General features: G+C 41.4%; 1 protein-coding gene across 1 annotated transcript; it reads right to left on the bottom strand.

Moving 5' to 3' along the window:
* Positions 1-468: 468 nt before the first annotated feature.
* On the bottom strand, positions 469-24,635 carry NSUN7 (NOP2/Sun RNA methyltransferase family member 7). Its single transcript, XM_053458393.1, has 13 exons — positions 24,494-24,635; positions 18,605-18,953; positions 12,636-12,694; positions 9,525-9,655; positions 9,019-9,171; positions 8,479-8,662; positions 6,610-6,820; positions 6,015-6,158; positions 5,809-5,910; positions 4,032-4,149; positions 3,556-3,679; positions 970-1,152; positions 469-780 (listed from the first exon to the last, which is right to left on the bottom strand). The coding sequence occupies exons 2-13, from the start codon at positions 18,909-18,911 to the stop codon at positions 526-528; spliced, it is 1,971 nt and encodes a 656-aa protein (XP_053314368.1). The 5' UTR covers positions 18,912-18,953; positions 24,494-24,635; the 3' UTR covers positions 469-525.
* Positions 24,636-25,098: the final 463 nt, after the last annotated feature.

The raw sequence follows: 25,098 nt of genomic DNA, 5'->3' as shown, positions 1-25,098 counted from the left end.
ACTTACATTACTGTATAGAGCTCTGTATTTTATGTTTTAGAAGGAAATAATTTTTCCATTTCTCTTTAGTACCCCTACTAACCTTGCTCATGTGTGGATGTTCCTTAGTAGTATAACTAGTATAAGTAGTAGAAAATACAGGAGAGAGGTTTATTTCAGAGGATAAATGATCAAATGAGAGGTCAAAGTCTACAACTAGAGGGTCAGAGGCTTAGATGTAAAACAAATCATTTTTAGTAAGTGGTAGATAGTTGGAACAGCCTCCCAGCAAAAGTGGTAAATGCTAGTTAGGGATTGTAAACATGGATTGGATAAGTATATGGCTATTCTGAACCAAAGACTGATTACAACAAAAATGCTTGCAAAAGTCTAGCTCTTGTGTATGAATAGTTTGGAAAATATGTATAATAATATTCTGATCTAGATAACAAAATCCTACATATATACATACTGGAAACACTAAATGGCTTGTTTTTCTGTGTTTATTAGAAAATGAAGAGATTACATGTGAAAAAGTTTGGGTTTTCAGTGCCAAGGCTTGGGATGATGGAGCGTACTGCAAGGCGGTGTAGCTTTGGGCTTGTTGACCATAGACACCGTGGGGATGAAATAATGGTGTGAGTTGGCCCTCAGCCCAGCGTCCCAGCCCTGCACATATGGAACAGGATTCCGTCCTGGGCCTACCGACTGCTTGCTGGAAAACGGCATCATCAAAGGAGGCAGTACTATCTGCTTTGGCTTCAGAACAATTATTCTCCCCTCCTTCCTTCGCTTGGCTGTCTGTTGAGGAAAAACATTGGGAATGGCCGAGAAGCTGGCACTTTTTATCTGCTTTGGGTTCAAAATAATCATTCCTTCTCCCTTCTGCGCTTTGGCGTTCTGCTGAGTAAATACTCTGGGCACAGCAGAAAAGCTGGTGCTTCTTTTAGGTGCCGCTGTCTCTCTGTCCATAAATTCTGCGATCTTTACCTGTGTATCTTTAAAAGATGAGGTGGCTTTTGGTGTCGTGGCTTTTACCGTCGCAGCTTTTTCTTTCTGTTTTTTCCTTTTCTTGTCCTCCTTTTTATATGATGTTTTCACACCCTCAAGCAATCCCTTCGCAGCAGCTCGAGCCAAAACATCTTTCGCAGATAAACAGTTAGATTTATCCTTCTGGAAAAGAGAGACACAAACATGTAAGTCACCAAGGCAATCACACCGCAATATGGTACTTTGTTTCAAAATACAATTTAAACATTTTACAAAAATAAAACCTCGCAATTAATTTGTGAGTTCCGTTTAAAAAATATACAGAAATAAATTTCGATCTTAATTTGTAATTTGGTAATATGAAAGGCGCTATAAATACTATTACAAGGCCCTGTATATAATTTGCTCCAGGGAAATAGCATTCAGAGAGAAATGTAGGGAACCCAAAACAGTCTTGTAGTCGTACTGAAGGGGGAATACAGTTCATGATTGGGTAGAATACGATAAAGAGAAGAGCTGTAGGAAATATAGAGACCATGCATGTCAAGAAACCAGGAGAGGGCGGCGCGGTCAACGCTATCAAATTCAGGAATATGTGCCTGTTATTAATGTTTTTGGCCCTTTAAGCATGTTAGAGGTCTGCACAAAATTATTTGCTTTTATGGTAACTAACATTTATTTAAGTAATGAGCAACTATGCAATATTTCAAAAACTTTTCTCAGACTTTTCTAGAAGACTCGTGACATTTCTAGTAGACACAGTATGCAACGCTCCATTCTAGGTTTGTGATTCTAAGACAGTTTAAACATCTTGGCTTATAGATCTAGCTTTATAGATAGGAAGAGAAAAGTAGTTATTTTTCTTTTAAATAAAGGAATACTGACAAAAACAATCCATAAGAAAATTACAGTATGATTACCCACAAGCACCACTTTTCTAAGTGTACATATTTGGTTCCATCACTTTTCCTAGTGCAATAACCACAATATACATAGCAGAAATATATACACGTATATGTATAAATATATACATGGCTTTATTTCTAAAGCCTGAATAATGCAGAAACTGGAATGAGAAACTATTTTCACTGGGTCTGCATGGAAAATGTAGTTGCAGAGGTACACTATGAACAAAATTATGCTGACATACCTCTACTTATTAAGCACAGGTGTTTAAGCCATGCTTATTACTGGTATATAAAACCAAGTACATAGGCAGCCATCTCCATTGACAAACATTGGCAGGAGAATGGGTCCTATTGAAGAGCTCAGTGACTTTAAAGATCTTGGGGCTCTATCTGCCCCGACCTGCTGTAAGTGCTTTTATTGTGAGGTGGAAACGTCTAGGAGTAACAACAGCTCACCATGAATTGGTAGATCACACACACTCACAGAGCGGGGCTGCTGAGAGCTGAAGCGCATGCGCTGTGTGTCAGGAGCTTCATGAAATGGGTTTCCATGGCTAAGCAGGTGCACGCTAGCTGAAGATCACTATTCGCAATGCCAAGCGTGGGCTGGAGTGGTGTAAAGACCACCACCACTGGAGCAGTGGAAATATGTTCTCTGGAGTGATGAACCAAGCTTCACTATCTGAAAGTCTGATGGACGAATAAGGGTATGGCCGATGCCAGTAGTGGCTACTGTTGGATTTGGTGGAGGAGGGATAATGGTCTGGGCTAGACCCCCTAATGTCAGTAATGAGTTATGTTTATGTTACAGCATACAAAGACAATGCTATGCTTCCAACTTTGTTGGAACAGTTTGAGGGAAGATCCTTTTCTATTCCATCATATGCGTACCCCAGTGTACAAAGCAAGGTCCATAAAGACATGGTTGGATGAGATTGGTGTGGAAGAATTCAAGTGGCTGCACAGAGCCCTGACCTAAACCCCATCGAATACCTTAGGGAAGAAGCCATGTCTTCTTACCCAACACCAGTGCCTGATCTCATAAATGCTCTTTTAGCAGAAATTCCCAAAGGCACGCTACAAAATATTGTGGAAAGCCTTCCTAGAAGAGTGGAGGCTGTTATAGCAGCGGGGGGGGGGGGTCTGTCTTGTTTAACTTCATATTAATTTCGACGGCCCATTTCAAAACCCTGCAAAAAGTGTCGGTCCAACTTGGGTTGACCAACAATAAAAGCACAGTGCTTGGGGACGGCTCGTCAAACACTACCACATGTTCAGAATCATTAGAAATATATCTCTGCACTTTGCAGCTGCCCTAATGTAATGTATACCAAGTATATTGTCCAACAATCAAAGAATAATGTAGGATGGTACATCTATTGTACTGAAAATAAAAAAAATTAGGTACTTTCAATTAATATTATTTAATTTGAAAATGTAAATTGTGGATCTGTTAACTAAATGAAAAGAATATTATGGTAGCATTATAACATTAAAAATGTTCCCATGTAATAACTATATATTTCTGTGCACGTGTGGATAATTTGTATATCCATAAAATCATAGGCATAAGAAAATACTAAAAGTCACAGTTATCCATTTTCCAATCATACATTCTAGTTAATACTTTATTAATAATTAGCCATTATTGCTACACAAATCATGGGATTTGTCTTACCTCCCGTGCCAAGACAGCAATAAAACACCCATTGGTGGTATCAGATGGCTCAATTTTAAAATAATTATCAGAAGCAGATACAACCTCCTCGCCTGAGCATAGAGGGATCACAGGAGGGCTGAGCCTGTAGTAAAGATATGCAACGGTTTGGTAAAACATATTGCAGTTTCATACAGAGAAATCAGTTCAATTAAAGAAATGTATCTGCATTCCATCACCCAATGACTATAAACCGTCTAGAAACTATTTTACACCAAAACAGGTCGGGACTTCAGTATGTGGTATTTTCATGGTCAGTTGTCAGGCAGTAAAACTCCATCACCTGTGTCCATCGTAACTATTTAAACATTGATAATGACAAATATTACTATAAAATATATAGAAACTAACTTCCACCACGTCTGCTCGAGTACTTATGCAAACAACTAAGAAACATTTTTGTAACCGTGGTCAATGTGCGTAGAGAAGATCCTTACCTATATGACTTTACTCGGGTGTCCTCAGATTTTAGTTCCAAAGCATAGTTTATCACATTCTCATTTTCTTCTGGATTAATGGAGGAAGTGCAGTAGACGATGGCTTGAACGCTACTAACTGAAATAAAAAAAAAAACATGCAATAATGTAACGGAGCTATCGTGAACTGAATACCGTATTTGCTCGATTATAAGACGACCCTGATTATAAGACGACCCCCAAATCTGAATATTAATTTGGGAAAAATGAAAAAGCCTGAATATAAGACGACCCTATAGGAAAAACGTTTTACCAGTAAATGTTAATTCATATAAACTATTTTTTTAATAAAAGCTATGATTGAAAAATATTTTGGTTTTATTTCCTTCTATTTTCCAACCTGCCACCCCCAGTTATGCACATCTGCCCCAGAAATGCCTTATACCCCCTATATGCCACTGTGCCCCATGATATGCCTTTTAACCCTCTAAATGCCACTGTGCCCCATGATATGCCTTTTAACCCTATATGCCACTGTGCCCCATGATATGCCTTTTGACCCCTATGTGCCACTCTGCCTCCAGAAATGCCTTATACCCCTATATGCCACTCTGGCATTTAGAGGGTTAAAAGGCATATTATGGGGTAGAGTGGCATATAGGGAGGTTTAAGGCATTTCAGGAGGTAGAGTGGCGTATAGAGGGTTAAAAAGGCATTTCTGGAGGCAGGCATTAAGGGGGTTAAAAGGCATTTCACAGAGCACTCTACCTACAGAAATGCCTTATGCCCCCCATTTAACACTCCCTCCCCCTCCCTCCTCCAAACTTACCGGTGCTTCTGAGTCCACTGTCATGTAGCCGAGGCAGCGTGTAGATCCCACGCACTTTCCGCTGCAGCCGGAAGGAGGTGTGGCTAGCAGCGGGGGCTGTCTGCGTCCATCGCGCAGACCTTCCCTGACTGTCAGAGAGAATTCACCGCACCGGTACGGGGAACTCTGATCTCTGACAGACGGGGAAGGTCTGCGCGATGGACGCAGACAGCCCCCGCTGCTAGCCACACCTCCTTCCGGCTGCAGCGGAAGTTGAATCGCGTAGAGCTCAACACGCAGCCCGGTGCTTAGTCCGGGTAGCGTGCAGAGCTCTACGCGAATCGCGTAGACATCTACACGCTACCCCGGCTACACAACGGGGACTCAGAAGCACCGGTAAGGGGGCGGGGGGCAGGAGGATCCAGGTCCCCTGCAGCTGCGGGGGATCTGGATCTTAGTCTTCTCATAGTCAGACCTATTTGAGGTCTGATTATAAGACGACACCGATTATAAGACGAGGGGTATTTTTCAGAGCATTTGCTCTGAAAAAAACCTCGTCTTATAATCGAGCAAATACGGTAGTATTTATCATAATTGTTTTCATTTTTAACTGTGGTTTAAACACTAGAAATTCCTGCTGACTTCAACAAAACTGTTTTAGCCTTTTTCACATTAGTGATCATCTCTCAAGAACAACGGCGTAACCATGAGGCTTTATCTAGCAGGGCTCTTACTGTCTTGCAGCTTGTAAAACCTTTGAAAAGGAGCTAAAACTTAAATAACTCATCCTTAAGTTTTACTACGGAAACATGGGAAACGGACAATCCAGGGCCGTACCACTGAACAGTTTATAAGCATTGCTAATTTAAGTTGTGGTGTGACAATCATTAATAATTATCATTAATAATATGAAGGTCTCGGATTTACCTAAAAACATAGTGTGAAAAAAAGGAATTACACCAAAATATCAAAACCAAAACTTTCACTTACACTCCATCGCATGTTTCATCTCCGATCGCTGATGATTTGCAAGGACACAGATTTTATCTGGTGCTGGGAATCCTTGAGAAAAATCCTGCAGCAATGCGGGGTCTGAATTGAAGAATGAAAATGCTCATAACTTGCTTTTACAATGGACCCTACTCAGAAGGGTAAAATAAATTTTGTAAATAACATCTAAATAAAATGGACGTTACCTCCTAGTCCACTTAAAACAAAGTCTACTGGATCACTGACTCCAGATCCTGAGCACTGCGGCATCAACATAATCACTTTTGCTTTTCGTAGCATCTTGTCAGCCGGGTTGATGTCAGTGAAAGTCTCTGTAAGAATCGTAATGTCTGCAAAAAAAAATAACGTGTATTGGAAAAGTTACCTATCATCCAACACAGTTTTGAATATCATAATATATCATACCATCATAATTTGACATGGAAATCATAGAGAAAATCTATGATTTAATGCTTCAAGCATGTTAAAAATAAATGCTCAGTTGGTATGAGTGTCTGGCCATCTTATAGAAACAGCAGAAAGGTTAAATGAAATATGTAATTCCGCTTTTAAATGCCTTGCTCAATTATATAAATAGCCACATAATATCTCAGTAAAGCTCTCCTTTAGCCATGCCTCTAGCCACACCCCTAAAAGAAAAGTATCCTTTTTTGGTCATTTAGAATGTTGGGAGGTCCTAGATTGCAGAGGGAGAGCGAAGCGCAGTCAGAGTGACATCAGCTCACTAACGAGGTATTAGGTTTCCGTCTCCTCGTTTGCTGGTTTTATGTCCGCACTTACTCTTGCATTCCATGTTTGCAAACAGTTCCTCCAGTTCTTCCTTCTTTTTCTCAGATTTAATTCCGCAAACATAAATGTTGCAGGAGTTCTGGTGAGTCAGCGCTGACAGGTGAGCTAGAGTAAATCCTGGAATAGGGTCGGCTACAATGATGTCATCATCTAAATTCAATAACGCTTTTACAGAATGAACCGCCAAACTCTGTGATTTGTCCTGTTAATAGAAAAAGTTTAGAGCATAATGAAGGATTATCTAAGGATATGTTAGCTGGTTTCCTTCTGCTTAGGAAGACATGCTCTCTACATTTAGCGCTGCTATGCACCCGTAATGCAGGGTGCTTGATGTAGCTACTTCTGTGGATTAATTATCCAGGCCCAGTGACTTCTTTTTAAAGACAAATCAGTCTGCCTGACACCCATGAAGGGAATTTTCTGAATGGAGAGCCGCACTCCTCTCAACATTTCAGACACATTAAAAAACACAAGCGCACTCTTTAGCTATAACACAGAATGTGGGTATTAAACAACTCAATTGGGAGACTGAACAATCAGAGATATACACCACATGTGTGAGTAAAATGCTCCCAGCAGCAGTAGCGCACTTTCTATCTCCCCAACACATGACAAATAAACATTTTGTGTGTTTTCAGCGAGCTATCCTTGGCCAAAACTTGTATATTTTAAACGGAATTCATCCTGTGAGTGACAGATGGCTGATGAATAGATCCTGCTCTGACATTTCAACAACACAAACCATGAAGCGCATTATCTGTGTACTTTTTCTGTACAAAAATAAAAACAAAATAGCAAACAAGGAAAATGAATGTAAACAGCATGAGATGTTACAGTACAGGGGACGCCGGCTGAGGTTTGGACTCTTTAGTGCATTCGTAGGACCTTGGGCTCTACAATGGGGTATTAAAACACAACAACGGCAAATCTTATTATGAGACTGACAACATGGCAGGATGGGCAATATACATTTTGAAATAAAGCCTGCTTAAATCTCTACAAAGAAATGGTTCTTCTTTTGATTACGAGATAGATAAATGCAAGTTCATATGAAAAATATTGAATGATGAAAGCATAAAGCAAAGCCAGGCTTTTAACGTATCCCAAAACATAAAGCAGGATACAGCATATACCGGTATATTCTAATACATGCATGGAAAGTACGTGGACACAAGACAAAACTTATCTCTGGCTTTCCAGCGTGATTTATAGCAGGATTTAAACTGAATGCGTTCAGAGGAGGCCGCCATATTTCATGTTCGCGCTGTCCTTTCAGGATTAAAAGATCAAGCTCTTAAACTGGCCAAGCTCCGTATTTATTGCAGGCCTGACGCGCACACGTTGCTATGCAACCTTTTTACTGATGCAGCCACATTGTTTCTCTGAATCGGGAATGTGTCCAATCCGGCGAGGACGTGTGATGATTTTGTATGGAGTTTAGGATCTTTGCAGAAACACTTAAAACACTACCTATAGGTCAATGTAAACAAAGAGAACAAAACTCTGAAGCGTTGTGTGGTCAGGTAAACATCGATGTGGTAATGGAGTTATGTGTACATCGCTCAGTTTAATGAGTGCAGAGTGCTGGCAGTGAGTAAAGGAGTGCGGTTGGTAACCATGTTCCCAAGCATCATATCTGAAAAAAAAATGCGTGGAGATTTGTTGATCTCTAGCAAGCGTATCAGATAAGGAGAGTCAGACTTACAGGTTCAATGATCCCTGTGCGCTGTGTGCTGAGTTTGTATAGAGATCATAAAGCACACAGATTGTATACAGGGCCACACGGCCCGTGATAATGTGACTATTTATCTCTCACATGGAGGAGACATGAGACACGCAATAACATGCCTGCCTGCCTACCTGAAATACGATTTTGTAATCGGCGAAAAGTTCCAGTTTATTGAGTTCCTCCTTAAGCTGTGCAGGGAAGATAAGTAAATCCTGGCAGTGATTGTCTATGCAATAGTTATAGCCATCAAATTCCGAAGGGGAGTCCACTTTACTGAAACCCTTTTGTTCCAATGTGTTGAAAACATCGGTGGAGCTTAAAACACAAGACAGATAACAAAGAAATTAATCCAATGACTCCTTTATTTTTACAGCACAAATACTTAAAGTGTTGTTGAACTATTGGTGATTGCCAAGTTTGTTTCCTAAAAGTTACTGTGAAACCTCAAGCATTTGCACAAAGACCGCAATACATTACATTGCCCACAACCCCCTGGACAATGTCATATTACGGTAATCTCTATGTGTTTAGAATGCGATGTCATCAAAGTCCCTGTTGGTGTAACGGTCAGGTGTCCCAATACTTTTGCCATATAGTATATATGTTACAATGTGCTGCATTACGGTTATACCGACTCTTCCTATACAAACCTATCCCTGCCATGAACGTACCTGGCTTTGGCGGTATTCATCCAGGCATAGAGTGGTACATGAGACGCTCTCTGCTCCTGCTTCTGCACGCTCTCAGGCAATATGTGTTTAATAGTCGGTGCATTATGTTTGATACGAAATCTTGCCAAGGAAGCAGCAAGCCTGGTTTTATACCTATTTGGAAAAAATCCAGAGCGCAATAAAGTAACAATTAACTAGACGTATTCAATATTTTTTTTAAATGTTATTTAGAGATTACAATTCTGTCTCTGCTGAGAGCAGCAAAACAGGTTCAGCTGTTATTTAATTTATGTAAACTTTAATGTATAAAGGGAGGCATTTTGTATGAAAACCTCACGGTGCTGCAGCCAAAGTACTAACTGCGAGCAATATTCTTCTGACTACATCTGGCTCTTTAGAAGATACTAGGTCGGCAAACCATTTTAACCCCGCTCGGTATGTGGTCCTTTAGACACTAGTATGTAGAAACATACAGAAATGTTACTACAGCGACTGTGGTGTTTTACCTAAATAGAAGGTTTTCAACTTCTTGCACTTCTTGTATGATGTCTTCTTTATTATATATATAACGAGGCTGGAATTTGCGGTCCTGGAAATCATACAGCATCACCACAACTAAACTGCTCATATCCTCCGCCTCGAGACAAGACAGAAATTGGGAAATCATGGAATAATCATTTCAAATATGTGTTAAATGTGAAATGCATTGAAGAAAGAAAAAAATCTTTGACTTTATACAGGCAAAAATCTTTAGTAAATGCTTTCAAAGCTAACCTTGCAATAACTTTGTAGGAAAGGGGTAACAGGGGACATGCATCCTTATCATAGTATTAACCCTTATCACAGAGCCCTGTGTTCACTACCGCTTTCAACTTCTACAGGAAGGCTGTGTAAAGCTCTATTGCCTATGATAGCATATGCTGAATATACAGTGGCGGAACTACCGGGGTCGCGACTGCGACCGGGCCCCGGCGGCAGGGGGACCCAAGCCAAGGGGCTGCCCGAAATCGGGCAGGGGCGTCCAACATGCGGCCCGTGAGACCTCGAGGTGCGGCCCGCGTAAGATCGGCAGCCAGGGCAACCGATCTTACGCGAGCCGCACCTCAAGCCCTGCTACTTACTTGTGGGAGGGTCTTCTGGACTGCACAGAGGAAGCGGAGTTCACCTGACATCCTACTTCCTCTGTGCTTTAGCAGAGAAGGCAGAGGGAGGCCGCGCCCCCTGCTGAAGTCTGTGAGCGGCATCGAGGAGCTGCAGTGCAGGTAAGGGGGTGGGGAGGGTGTTTGAATGAGTGTGTGTGATTGAGGGAATGAATCTGTGAATGAATGATTATATGAATAAATGAGTGTGTGTGTGTAATAGCATGGATGTGTAAGTGCTGGAACCTAGGCATGATGGGACTGTGATTGCTGTTAGCAATCACACTCCTATCATGCCAAGTCAGCCAGTACATGCTGAAACCTGGCCAGCTGCCCCCCTTGTGTAGTGATGCTGCCAGCAGTATGGGGTCTGCACTTACAGCCACCCTGTACCAGCATGTACTGGCTGACTTGGCATGATAGGAGTGTGATTGCTAACAGCAATCACAGCGAGCACAGTCCCATCATGCCTAGGTACCAGCATTTACTGGTTGCCTGGGTATGATAGGAGTGTGATTGCTGTTAGCAATCACACTCCTATCATGCCAAGTCATATTGCTAATTTTGTCCAATTGTGTGTTACCTACTTTTATTAAAAATGTGAGTTTTTATTATTATTTTTAAAGGTGGGGGCCCTTAACAGATTCTCGCACCCGGGCCCTGAGGCGTCTAGTTACGCCCCTGTGAATATAGCAATAGAGGCTTCAATATGTCACGGACTGGGTCCAAGCTGGTGACTGGAAGGACCCAGCGCGTCCGATGGTTGTTTGCAGGAGTCACGATGCAGCAGTGGAGTCTGGGGCAGGGCCTGGTTGCAGGGTGACCACACTCGCCCAGGCGTTGAGCACCTAGGTTAGTGCAGCCAAACACCAGCGCCCTGATATGGCAGCAGATGTAGTCCAGAACAAAACGAATCCTGCAGGCACCCTGGAGCAGGCATGAAGCATATCACATGGATCAGGAGCAGGATGCTGCAGGCTGGGAGAATGAAGGCTAAGCAAAAGGGTTAATGTAGCAGACACAAAACACAGCAAGGGAAAGGGAGACCAGGCAAGAAACATGATATAGGATATACACGAGAAGTGGCTAGAAACATGAAATGATTAGCGCAAAGCATAAACAGGGCACAAGACAAGGAATAAACATAACCAGACAAGACATACATGTTACAGGGCACAACAAAGGACAGGGAAGAAGGCAAGGAACACAGGGGAAGGAGTGAGGAGCCGGAACCCTCGGACGCTTCTTCCTTTAAGCAAGGATAGGAAATCTTAACTGGGACATGGGGAGAGGAGAGAGGAACCGGAATCCTCAGATGATTCAAGGAAGAAGGGCAAAGGTACATAAGAGACAGACAAACAAGAATACAGAAACTAGCCTAGGACTACAAGATAACTATTGGAGATTCCGTCACATGATATGGCCATAGTATGCTTAGCCCACCACTACGCCAAAGTACTCCAATGACGGTGGGTCCTAACGCTAATCCCTGCTGACAAAGATACAAAACAAACCACACATGTAAACCAAACACACAGCACTGAGACATACCTTAGACTGCAGACTGAGACAAACAGAACACACAGGTGGGGCACACCTAATAAAGGAAGCAGAGCTGAAGCAAAGAGCCGGAGCAGAAGCAAGGAATGGAAAATAGAACAAAGCAAAAGGAAATCCAGGAATGGATCAAAGCAAAACAGGGAAACTAAAGCAGGACAGATATGAAGCTCCGCAGCCTGGGCAGAACGTGACACAATACACAAATATGGATAGCTCTTGTTCACAAATGGCAAACATTTGATGACGTAACCCAAATAATCTTGCCCGTCAACTCATAACAATCTTCTTAACTCCCTTAACAAATAACATATATGGAAATATAACTAATTTAGAAAGAAAAATAACATGTATAAAATAACATACTGGACTGCCAAGGACATTGGATGACAAAAGAGAATGAGCTGTGTACATGAATTTAGTGAACAGAAAGTTTCATCAATAATTTCAAGCAAACAAAATCAAATTCCTCTTGCATCCTCTTAATAAATACGCATTCTGGACCAATAACTTGCAAAAATATGGACTATTCTATGGAGAGTAAAATCAAATCAAAATTCAAGCTGCTACTCACATCAAATCTTAATATTGAAACATTTCATAGGCTGTTTCTAATACACGAGACAACAGAGGCATGACTACAGGCGAAGCACGGAGGGCCATTGCTACAAATCCACCGGGACGGCTCTGTGAAGTCCAGAGCACAGATTTCTCACAGGTCATATTGTATAGAAGTCACGGCTTTTTCGGGTTAAGGTGTAATCATGACATTTAATAGCCGCATACACCTGAGCAGCATCTTCCAGCTCCTGCACTAGATCACCAGGGATGGCGATAGGAAAACCCAAAACATTTAGGAAAAACTCCTCTGTAGCCCAGTAGAAAACAATCATACCACAAATGAAATGATCATATGCTTACCAGATCTCCAGAATGGTAGAAACCACTATCCAATAACATGGTTTCAATAAGGTGTTGGTCTGAAATAAAAAAATTAAATAAAAATGTATTCTCAAGCAATAAATCCAGTTCTTAAATACAAAATTAAAGAGGATGTCTTCCTTCCCCTGCCCCTTAAATTGTTTCCGTAAAAACACTGCAGTTCTAATATTTAGAACTTAACAGCTATTTTAACAACTAATATCAATCTAATTCAAGAAAAAACAATATGTAACCCGGGGAATTTGTTTATACACACACATTAAAGAATGAGCAGTTTTGAAAGAGACAGTATCCAACAAAGAGTAGTAGTTACAGTTACAAACTGGAGGCCATGATCCATTAGTTCACAAAGCAAGGTCCATAAAGACATGGTTTGACGAGCTTGGTATGGAGGAACTAGCGTGGCCCGCACAGAACCCTAACCTTAAGCCCATCGAAAAACCTTTGGGATGTCGATTGCGAGCCAGGTCATCTTGTTCAACATCAGGGCCTGACCTCACGAATGCTCTACTGGATGAACGAGCAAAAAAACCCAAAGACATGCTAGACAATCTTGTGGCAAGCCTTCCCAGAATAGTGGAAGCTGTTATAGCTGCAAAGGGAGGCATCTCCAAAAAAAACATTTGTCACATCTGCCCAAACAACTGTGCCAATGGTTTTGGAATGGGATGACCAACAATCTCATACAGGTGTAATGGTCCGGTGTCCGCATGCGTTTGGTCATACGGTGTATCACAGGCAATGTGCTACGTCCACTTTGTGATTCCTTATCTTTGTAACACAATGCTGATTAAACATACTCGTGTCGGTGCCTGGAGACCTGTTTCTGTTACCTGTAGAGCATCCCAGTTCACACTCCCTACTTCCGCATAACAAATACCCAAGAACGCCGCTGATGAGCGTAAATAGAGCGTTCTGTGTAATCTGTGGTCAACGTCTACACAAATTATGTAAAGTTTTTCTAAATCTGGGTGCTAAATTACTATTGTTGTCGAGAGCTGCACAACATACCCACCTTTGCATGATAGACATGTATTCTGGAGTAGTCCACAAGAAGGGAAGACGTGTCTGTTTCCAGGATTAAGATTTCCTGAGGGGGGTAATCACACCTCAACACCTCGGCTCTGTGTTATGGATGCTGGGGCTTAAGTACCTATTATCATTCTCCGTTCTGTTATAGGTAACCTGTTTTTGTCTCTATGCCCTCTGTATCCAGATTTAAGATACTAATAAACCCCCTATAATTAAAGATGTATGTTGTTCCTGGCAATTTTCCCAGGAGGGTTGTTTCGGGTTTAGTTGAAACATGCTCTTTAATTATGTTATTTGTAACCTGAATTTTTCCCCCACTAATGAGGATAATCTCTTTCGGCCCCACATTCTCTACAGATCACAGTACAGATTAAGGCTGCATGTTGTGTAGACCTGCAGGTACATAGCAACCAATATATTCTGGAAGGATTACAGTTTCTTGTTTCTGGAACTATTTGTGTATTAGTGATACTACCTTCTACTTCTCAAATGCTACATTTGAAAGTTTGGTAGATGAAAAAAATACAAATAAATAAGTCCCAATGTCACATAAAGTCTCTTGGAAAATCTACTATCCTCCGCCATACCTGTAACCACATCTCTGGGGAAAAAGTCCCTTTTTGGCCATTTCAAACGTTGTGACGTCAAGTGTTTGCTACTCAATGTTATTGGTTTGGTGAAATGAAAGGTTATTTTATCTACAAGAAGCAGCATTAAGTGGCAGTGGATGGTGCAATCTGCATCAGTAGCTACTATGCAGATCATCTCACGTCTCCTTCCAACAAAGAGAACGTGTAACGGGAGAAGAGTTACGCATATCTCGAGAGTGATAAGAACACTGCTCCCATTGGTCTATATACAGTATAATACAAGTATGCATTTAATTATTGTAAATAATACTTTTCCAACATCCTATATCTGCCTTGTAGGGTAATATCATTTTTGGTTGAAGTCAATACCTATTACCAGTCCACAATAATACAGAAAAAAAAAAGATGTCAAGTTACATAAGCCTCAGGGGTCTCATCTTCAATCGATCTCTAAAAAAAATAAGCACTGCTGTGCCTTGAATGGAATTTATTCACCTTTCTTCTCCCTCCTTTTTATCACACACTTGTGTTTGCTTATTGCGTTTGAGCAATGCTAAACAGGAATGTTGTAAGCACACCTAGCAAGTCCTCATAGGGCATGCCGGTTATGTGACATCAATGTGTAAGGAGTAAGCCTGTGACATATGCATAAACATTTACACAGATAAGACAAACCGTTTTAATAAATCACCAATACAAAATCAGGGGAACACCTCCACAGTACAAGGAGTACTTATTTTTCCTATGTATCCAGTGACAACCAGTATTGTTTGACCGCAACAGTATTCATGTTAAAACTAAATGTAGTCATCATGACATCATGAAACTGTAAAGCAGAAGCGCCCTTTACTCTGGTGAGATCACCAACAGAAAGCCACAACACCTTGGTCAGACTGGAAGAAGTGAAGACATTACAGTTGCAAGTGTTTAATATAACGTAAAATCCTACATATAATCAACATAACTTCTAACATGAGGATTGGTGCATATTAACCCCTTAAGGACCAGGCTGTTTTTTATAACACTTTTTTTAACACTTTTGCGGTGCTCGTGTTTAGCTGTAATTTTCTTCTCTTCTAGTTAGTGTACCCAACCAAATTATATATTGTTTGACAAGATGGGCTTTCTTCAGATACTATTTTTGATCATATAAGCTAATTTGCTATAAAAAAAAAGTTATAAAATATGATGAAAAATTCCAAAAAAACTTTCTTTCAGTTTTATTTGAAAAATCTTTTACTCATATAAAAAAGCTAATAAAAAACTGCTAAATAGATTCTACTATTTGTCCTGAGTTTAGAAATACCCAATGTTTTTATGGGTTCTTCTTGCAAGTTATAGGGCAATAAGTACATGTAGTGTTTTGCTATTTCAAAATTTTCCAAATCTGGTCATTCTGCCCCCATGTGCTAATTGGAACATCTTTAAAGCCGGCCAATGCAATTTACCCCATCACTAGATACCCCAACTAGATACCCCAAGGTATTGCAAATGCTGGTATTTTAACCCTTTCTATGCACTAATTCTACTACCACCTTTTGTCAAACATTGTGGTGGTAATTTAGTTTGTGTTTTTAATAATGCAAATTGTACTTGAGGCATGAATTTACAGCTCCTGGTATACGTCACTGTTACACAACATCCCAATATGTGTTCAGCAACATCTCCTGAATACAGTGATACCACTCATGCATGGGTTTGTCAGGTTGTTTGGGGGGTAAAATGCTACATTTAGGAGGCGCACATGTTTTAACTTTAAATTTTTAAGTCTGGTCCTTCTGCCACCATGTCCTATTTGGGACATCTTTGAAGCCAGTCAGTTCAATTTACCCCATCAAATCATATTTTAAAAATAGACACCCCAGGGTATTACAAATAGTGGTATTTAACCCTGTTAATGCACTAGTTTTACCACCAGCCTTTGACAAAATTTGTGGTGGTATTTTTTGTGTGTTATTTTCACACACATTGTACTTCAGGTATGAATTTACCACTCCTGGTATACATCAAAAACACCCCAATATGTGTTCAGCAACATCTCTTGAATACAGCAATACCACCCATGCATGGGTGTTTAGGTGCTAAAAGAACACATTACCGTATTTGCTCGATTATAAGACGAGGTTTTTTTCAGAGCAAATGCTCTGAAAAATACCCCTCGTCTTCTAATCGGGGTCGTCTTCTAATCAGACCTCAAATAGAGGTCTGATTAGGAGACTAAGATCCAGATCCCCCGCACCGCTGCAGGGGACCTGGATCCTCCTGTCTCACCCGACCCCCCCCCCCATACACACACTTACCGGTGCTTCCTGCTTTGTTGCCGGGGCAGCGGGTTGACGTCTACGCGATGCGCGTAGACAACGTCCGCTGCAGCCGGAAGGAGGTGTGGCTAGCAGCGGGGGTTGTCTGCGTCCGTCGCATAGACCTTCCCCGACTGTCAGAGTCGGGGAAAGTATACGCGACGGACGCATACAAACCCCCGCTGCTAGCCACACCTCCTTCCGGCTGCAGCAGAAGGCGACGTCAACCCGCTGCCCCGGCTGGAAGCACCGGTAAGAGAGGGGGGAGAGCGGGGGAAGGGGGGTGAGAGAGAGAGGGGGGGGGTGAGAGAGAGGAGAGAGGAGAGAGAGAGAGTGTGTTAGTTAAATGGGGTTATAGGGTGTGTGTGTGTTAAATGGGGGCATAGGGCATTTCTGGAGTGGCGTTAAGGGGGCATTTAATAGAGCACTCTGCCTCCTGAAATGCCTTATACCTCCCTATATGCCACTCTGCCCCATAATATGCCTTTTAACCCCCTAAATGGCAGAGTGGCATATAGGGGTATAAGGCATTTCTGGAGGCAGAGTGCTCTATACAATGCCTTTTAACTCCCTTAATGCCACTCTGCCTCCTGAAATGCCTTATACCTCCCTATGTGCCACTCTGCCCCATAATATGCATTTTAACCCCCTAAATGCCAGAATGGGATATAGGGGTATAAGGCATTTCTGGAGGCAGAGTGGCACATAGGGGGTCAAAAGGCATACCATGGGGCACAGTGGCATATAGAGGGTTAAGAGGCATATCATGGGCCACAGTGCCATATTGGAGTGGCAAGCCTGGGGGCAGATGTGCGTAACTGGGGGACAGTTTGGAAAATACAAGAAATAAAAACAAAAGAAATCTTTTTCTCAATCATAGCTTTTATTAAAAAAAAGAGTTTACATGAATTAACATTTACTGGTAAAACTTTTTTCCTTTGGGGTCGTCTTATATTCAGGCTTTTTCTTTTTTTCCTAAGTTAATATTCAGATTTTGGGGGGTCGTCTTATAATCAGGGTCGTCTTATAATCGAGCAAATACGGTATTTTCCACTTTGGTCAGTCTTTCTCTTTACCCTATTTGGGACATCTTTGAAACCGTCCACTCCAATTTACCCCATCAAACAATTACTTTATTAGTTCAATAAGTGTTCAAAACAACACTACACTACACTACCACTCAAAAGCTTTGGTCACCTAGAAATATCCTTGTTTTTGAAAGAAAAGCACATTTTGCCCATTAAAATAACATGAAATGGATCAGAAATACAGCGCAGACGTTGTTAATGGTGTAAATTTCTATGATAGCTGGTATAGCTTCATTGGCTTACAGAGTCCCTTTATCACTCCCATCACTCCTGTGTTCCAATGGGCCTTTATCACTCCCATCACTCCTGTGTTCCAATGGACTTGTGTTCGCTAATCCAAGTTGAAGTTTAAAAGGCTAACTGATCAGTAAAAACCCCTTTTGCAATTATGTTACAACTAGAAATTCCCTTGTTTTCTGTGAAAACAGATAAGTGACCACAACTTTAAAACAGTAGTGTATTCCCTGCAGGAATGTGGTATAGTTTACCATTATATCCAGAAACTCTATAATGTGTGCTGTCATATCAAGTGTGTTTACACTTAGTTGTACATATATTCAGCCTGAGTACTGAGCTCTTCCATTACATCCTATCATGTTTGCCATGAAGTCACAAAACCTCTTGCAAGTACTTTTGTACTTTCTGCAACATAAAATATGATCAAGAAAAAGTAAATGAGATGTAGCCTAGAAAAACCACTGGGTAAATCCTGTTAAACAAAGAGGAAAAGGGGATATATGCAAAGTATGATAAGAAAAAAAATCCCTGACACAGTTTAGGCCTGTGAGTTACATGAAATGGTCATGCGGGGTACAAAGGGGAAGAAAAGAAAATACACAAGTGAGATTTAAAAATGAGAAATACACTAACGGCTAATGATAAAAAGGAAGCATTTAGAAATGTAATAGTTCGAAATCAACATTTTATTTTATACTCACATTTAACTGAATTAAAAGCTAGCTCATAGGACCAGCGCTTCAATTTTTCATCTTCATATTCCGGCAAGGAGAGCTGCAGGCCACAGCCGTACTTCACCAGGATCCTGTCTGGAGGTTTCCTCACATGAATGCTATAGAAGATCTTTGCTGCGTTTATGAACACGCGATCAGGATAGCTGTCCTTCTCAGTCAGGTACAATGAATTTCGCATTAACCGGTCAATGGAATTTAAGGTCAGACTAGAGTCTTGTTGCGCATGTATGTGATTTGAGGTCGCCAGCAGCAAATTATCCACAGAGATGGACATTTGGTATAGCAGACAAAAGAAAGCCTGGTAGGAGGCCGCTTCCTGATAATAAAATGAAGAAAGAATTAGTATTGCGCTACTGTTAAAATATTTAAATGTCTTAAAAACATAAATGGCTTCCTTTATAGTTATAAACTCCATTCCCAGATTCAAACCATTTATAACAAGATTAGAAGACATGCAAATTTTAGACCTAAAGTTGACGAAAATGTACACCTTCTAAATATCTTATTGGGCACGTGGCTGTAAAGGCATACCTGCCAACAGTTCTGAATGTCCCTGGACAGTTCCATTTTTTGGGGAGGTCTGGTCCCGTCTAATTCGGGTCTGTCCCGGAATAAAAATACTGCCTATGCACAGTGAATTAGCAGAATTCTAGGACACACACAGCCTAAACAATTGTAAATGAACTCCAAACTACCCAGTATCTGTCCTGGGTATCCTAGAGCTCAATGCTGCAGGGTCCCGCAGAGTGTTTGGCATCGTCCCCTTTGTTCCGGGATGCAGGAGGGAAATGTTGGTGGGTATGTAAAGGAACACCTTTGATGACTATCTTATTTGCACGTTACCCTGACACAGAGCTACAAATGGCCACATCAGACGAGACAAACACCAACACACTTAAAGGCAAATAGCGACATCTCAAAGCACTCATTACGCCTCTGTGTCAGAATACAGGTGGCTGGTGACAGTTTCAGCCCATTGTACAACATTGTAAGAAGATGTGTTAATGTGTTCTAAACGGATGTTTGTTAAAGGGAATTGATGGTAGGTGCGCATTATTACCCTCGCACACACACAACAATAAATTGACAAATCTGGTCTAGTTAACAAAGATTTACACTTTGTCACAACTTTATCAGATCCGATCAGAACTTTGGATAAAACCCATAAATGTCGGCACATTTAATCATTCTAAAAATAAAACAGGATAATTCTGAACAGTATTAAAATCGTTATTTTCTTCGGTTTTAGAAAGCGTGTGGGTGGCTTTAAAAAACTAGCAAAAGATACACATTACTGAATACGGCAGAAATGAAATTTGCAGCTTACGGTAAATTAAGGTACAATTGCTTGTTTAAGACTAGGGAAGAAATATTATACAAGCTGTACAGGCAATTTAGTTTTGCGTTTTAAATTACATCCCGTTCCTTTGGGAAACTTAATTAAAATGTAACTTTAGATGCATTAAACAAGAATCATAGAAGAATCATAAGTAGACAAACTAGTCACATTGAACATAAAGTTTCAGGAAAAAGCAATAAGCAGCTCGTAGATTGTGAAACTTGTGCCCGATGTAGTTTACACAAGAAAAACAAGAACATATTTCCATAGATCAGCCACTACATTGAAACACAGAAAGTAACAGCAGATAAGAACCATTCGGTCCTTATAGTCGGCCTCACATCCCTAGAATCTTAGTCAATTACAGTAGTGGTGACAATTTTTTTTTTTTTTTTGCAAAATGTCATTGTCAAAAATGCTACTTAAAAATAATAAAAAAAATAAATAAATAAAAACCTCCCCGTTTTGGCATCTGTATTTATAATTGTGAGCCCCCTACCCTAGTCTTGAATGGTGGTTTGTAAATCTAGATCTCTCTAAGTCTGTCTATGCCAACCATACAGGCTTTTTATTCAGTTGATCCATGTAAAGCCACAGAGATCTAGAATGCCAGTAGATGAAGTGAGAAGATACAAAGTACATGCTGAGGAAAGGCAGTATCACACTATAAATGGTTGTGTGTGGGGAGAGCGGTGCCCACGCTTGGTGGAACAGCAGGGTGGTTCAGACTGGAATAGACGTTCCAAGTGATGTTGGTAACACTGGTCAATGACATCCTTTTACTTCTTTGATAATAAATTATTTCCCCATATTTATTTAGCAGTTATGTATGTACCTTGCCCATTGCTGCTACTGGCAAATACAGCTATGTCTGTCATGTTGTGCCAATGGCTGTCTATTCCCTTTTCCCCCGCAGCTGTTCCCCACCTATCCATTGTTTCCCTTGGATATTCATTCCTTGTTTCTGTTTATTAAGTAAATAATGCACATTACCAGTTGGTAATTACAAACTACCCATGGTTCAACAAACAGTAACAGTCTATTATTTGTAATGTTTTAGACTCCTACAGAGAAATGATAGGCTGGAAAGATGTTTCTGGGGAATGAAGCATGTCTGAGACAAGGAGATCTAAACAGTTCCCACAACCAAGTTAGGAGCAGAGTCACGTGAAACGGATTGTTTAGTACATCCAGTTGTGAGAAAGCCATAGAACAGAATAACTGTAGTTATGAACAGAGGACACAAAATTCATGCCTGTGTATGTGATAATTCCTAGACATGCACACACAGACCATTTTTCGTTTCATTTGTGGTTTATTCTCAAACAATTAATTTTGTTTCCTGCCATTTTGATTCTGACAAAATTTGGAGGGAAACAAAATGTGTTGTGTTTTCTCTCTCACTCACTTTCTTTCTCTACCTTCCCCAACAACTACTTCTGTGCCTCCGCTTCCCTATATGTCTCCGCTTCTCCATCTTCCCTCCTCTTCAGCATTCTTAAGAGTACTTCTGCAAGATTGTGGCGCCTCCACACACACCACAGGGAGAACCTCTTCCCCTTATCCACAGGGAAGTAGAGACAGAGAAGCGCAGACAGGGATGTGAGCCTGGGAGGTGGCGACACAGAAGTGGTTTGCTGGAGAAAGTAGGGAGAGACAGAAATAGAGAGTTTGAGGGAAAAAAACAACCAATTTCAGTCAGCTTCAGTGTACCAGAGGAGACGTTGGGTAGGACACTGTGCCCCCAAAAAAGAGAGAGCCAGTTGATCTCAGAAAAGTTCTTCACCCACCAACCGCTTACCCTTCAAGTTGACTTTGAGCAGCTGTGGGACTTTCTGGTAATCTTCTGGGACCGGGGACAAAGTCTATGGCAATACACACAGGATAGTCAAGACAAGCCATAGTCAGGAAGATGGAGATCTGGGTAGTTGTATAACAGAGCCAGAACACAGAGTAGTCGAGGTCAAGCTGGGTCAAACTCAGATTCAATACTATAGGAACGCACTGGGATAGGATACTCTATGACTAGGATAGGTATGGCTGCTAGAGGACAGAAAAAAGCCCCAAAATGGCATTTGGTGCCAAATTTCAATAATGAATGCTGTAACTTTGTAACGTTTGTACGCCCGAGGGCATCTTGAGTGTGGCATTGCTGCGGAATGACCCCCCTGGCAACAAGGGACAGTAGACACTCGTTGACAGAGAGGAGAACAGGACAGATGACAATTTCAAATATTCTGAGCTCTCTCCTTCATTTTTGTTTGTTTTGTTGGGGCTTCCTCCTCGTTTTTGGACATTTGAACGAGTATTTGAATAAGCAAGTGTAATAATTACTTGAGTCCAGTCACACGGCCACCAATAATCCCGCTGCTGTTACCAGTCAAATATTCTTGAACATAGGGAAAACAATTGTATTTATTACAAATTGCCTATGAAATAACAATTAGGTGCAGAAGTTGATCCCATTTCTGGTAAAAAGCATACTAAAGATACAGTTTAGTGTTGCATGCAGCCTCAACAACAAAAATGCATTTTAAAGCCTTCCCGACACGTATTATTACAACCTGCAGAGCCCTACAGTGGAACATGCAGGACATAATAGCATGTCATGTGTTTTAATGACCTACACTGTGTCCTCCTCTGCTACGCATGGAAACCTTCAATAGAAAAAAGGCACCGCCAAAGAGGGGTTGCCTGCTCTCTGCCCTTCTCGATCATAAGCTGGAAAGGAGCTACAAAGTTAAAGTTAACTCTTGATAAATACAGGAGCCACAGAGTTAAAGTTTACTCTTGATGCACCTAGTGTGAAACTGCATGCACAGTTACTTTGGACTATATATATATCTATATATCTGTATATATATATATATATATATATATATATAGATATATACATAAACACAATAATATTTTTACTCCTCTCTTTTGTAATTCAAGGTGTGCTATAATCGGCCCCTTGTCTTGATTTGCTCTGTAATATAGCCACAGCCACAGCCATTTAGGACAAAACAGAATACATACAGAGTTTGTATGTAGCCCATGAAAATTATGTTACTCCAGTGTAAGAAATGCAATGTGTGATAAAGGGGAACTGTCACCAACATTCTGTAGTTCTAGTATCATATCAGTTGAGTTTGTTTTTTTTTAAAAGGCAGTATCACACCATGTACTATTTTCTGTTTAAAAACAATTTGAGGGTTTTTTTTTTACATCATATTGACATAATATTTTCAGACAGATTTCTCCTGTGTGTGTTAATCTAACCCAGTCTATTAAACAGGGGAACCCCCTAACTTTTTAAGCTGTGGAGGAAATTACTTCATTAGACAAAGATTCTTATAATATAGTTTTTTTGCACGTTGCTCTCCCAGTCGCTTCCAACCAATTAAAAGATGACAGTGATATTAGGAACTATGTGTTTTTGGATGTTTCTTATTTATGACAAATATACTTTAAAAATGCCTAGTTTTGTATCTGTTCTTAACCAAAACATATTGGGGCTGGGACCCCACATTCGGCACATCTAGTCTGCCTATCTCAGCCCTCAGCAAAGGTGGCACAGGCAGACTGTTACAGGGGCAGAGGCGGCACAGGCAGACTGTTTCAGGGGCAGTGGTGGCACAGGCAGGCTGTTTCAGTGGCAGATTAGGCACAGGCAGGCTGTTTCAGTGGCAGATTTGGCACAGGCAGACTGTTTCAGGGGCAGTGGTGGCACAGACAGGCTGTTTCAGTGGCAGATTAGGCACAGGCAGGCTGTTTCAGTGGCAGATTTGGCACAGGCAGGCTGTTTCAGGGGCAGTGGTGGCACAGACAGGCTGTTTCAGTGGCAGTTACATTGGGCAGGCTGTATCAGAGGCAGAGGTGGCACAGGCAGAATGTTTCAGGGGCAAATTTGGCACAGGCAGACTGTTTCAGGGGCAGATGTGGCACAGGCAGGCTGTTTCAGGGGCAGAGGTGGCAGGCTGCCCATACAATGCATTCAATGTGCCAGTCTAACAGTGAAAGTGCCCTTAGTTATGATGTGCTTCCCCTGTATAAGTTAATATGTTGGCACGGTATGCCATCCGCCTTTGCCTGAGAATGTGGGAGTTGTTGTGTTGTGGCTGCCGGGTTATGGATGCTAAATGAGGATTACAAGCATGAATGATTGCCACTGTGCAGTACTGTTAACTGTTTAAAGAAGTTTTACATGTTGTTTGAGGACACATAAGTAACATATAACTGCATTACATGTGCTCAATGTAACTCCCAGAGACAGGTTCTCAGCTTGTGTTTCATCACAGATAATCAGGACTATTTGGTGGGTTTTAGGTCCCTCGGTTGCTATTCATTAAAAAGCAGTGGGGATTTCATTATAAAAAATAAAAAAGGAAAGTTTGCAAAGACAGGGAGATTTATTTACTTAAAAGTTACCGTCTGCTCCACAAACTATTACACTCGTATCCACAAACCCATCGCTACCCCCCACAGCCATACCCCCCCCCATCCAGCCAAATCCATGTCTCCGCCGACTTTACCCGGTTTCGGTTGAACACGCTGGGTTCCTGGCGGCTCTGGTGTCTCCGGGTCCGTTTGGCAGTCAGAGGCTGCGGTGGGTGCACCGTGTCAGAGGAGGAGTCCGGAGCGCGGAGCAAACCCTCGCAGCATCACAGAAATCCGAGGCTGAGCATCCGCTGCCACTCCGGCGAGAAGCCGCTGGGAGTCACTATGGCAACCGGCAACGTGACGGCTTAACGATAACAACCAGGCGGAGTCTCGTATAGGGGCACGGGTACACTTTGTGTGCGTTCGGTACGCGTATAATAAATTGTGTATACAAAATAAGTACGCACATAGATAAATATATGCAGGTTACCTGCTGCCATGAAGGCAAATACTTTATATATATAAACGCTACAGAAATATATATATGTAAAACAGGTCTGTATATAAATGTTACGTCTTTGCTGCGAGATTTTTGGAATTTAATAATTTGGCAGAGAAAAGGGTCTTCCCGACAGTAGCGTACCGCCCCGGGTGCCACTCATCACGGGGGTGCCTTACCGATGTGGAGCTCCCACACTGCGAGGAAACCCCCTGCGCGGGAAAAGAGTTTCCTCACAAAGTGCCCAGCGCCACAGTA

Source organism: Spea bombifrons, chromosome 1 (genome assembly GCF_027358695.1).
Source record: "Spea bombifrons isolate aSpeBom1 chromosome 1, aSpeBom1.2.pri, whole genome shotgun sequence".
Lineage (NCBI taxonomy): Eukaryota > Metazoa > Chordata > Amphibia > Anura > Pelobatidae > Spea > Spea bombifrons.
This window is presented reverse-complemented; position numbering and strand designations above follow the sequence as displayed.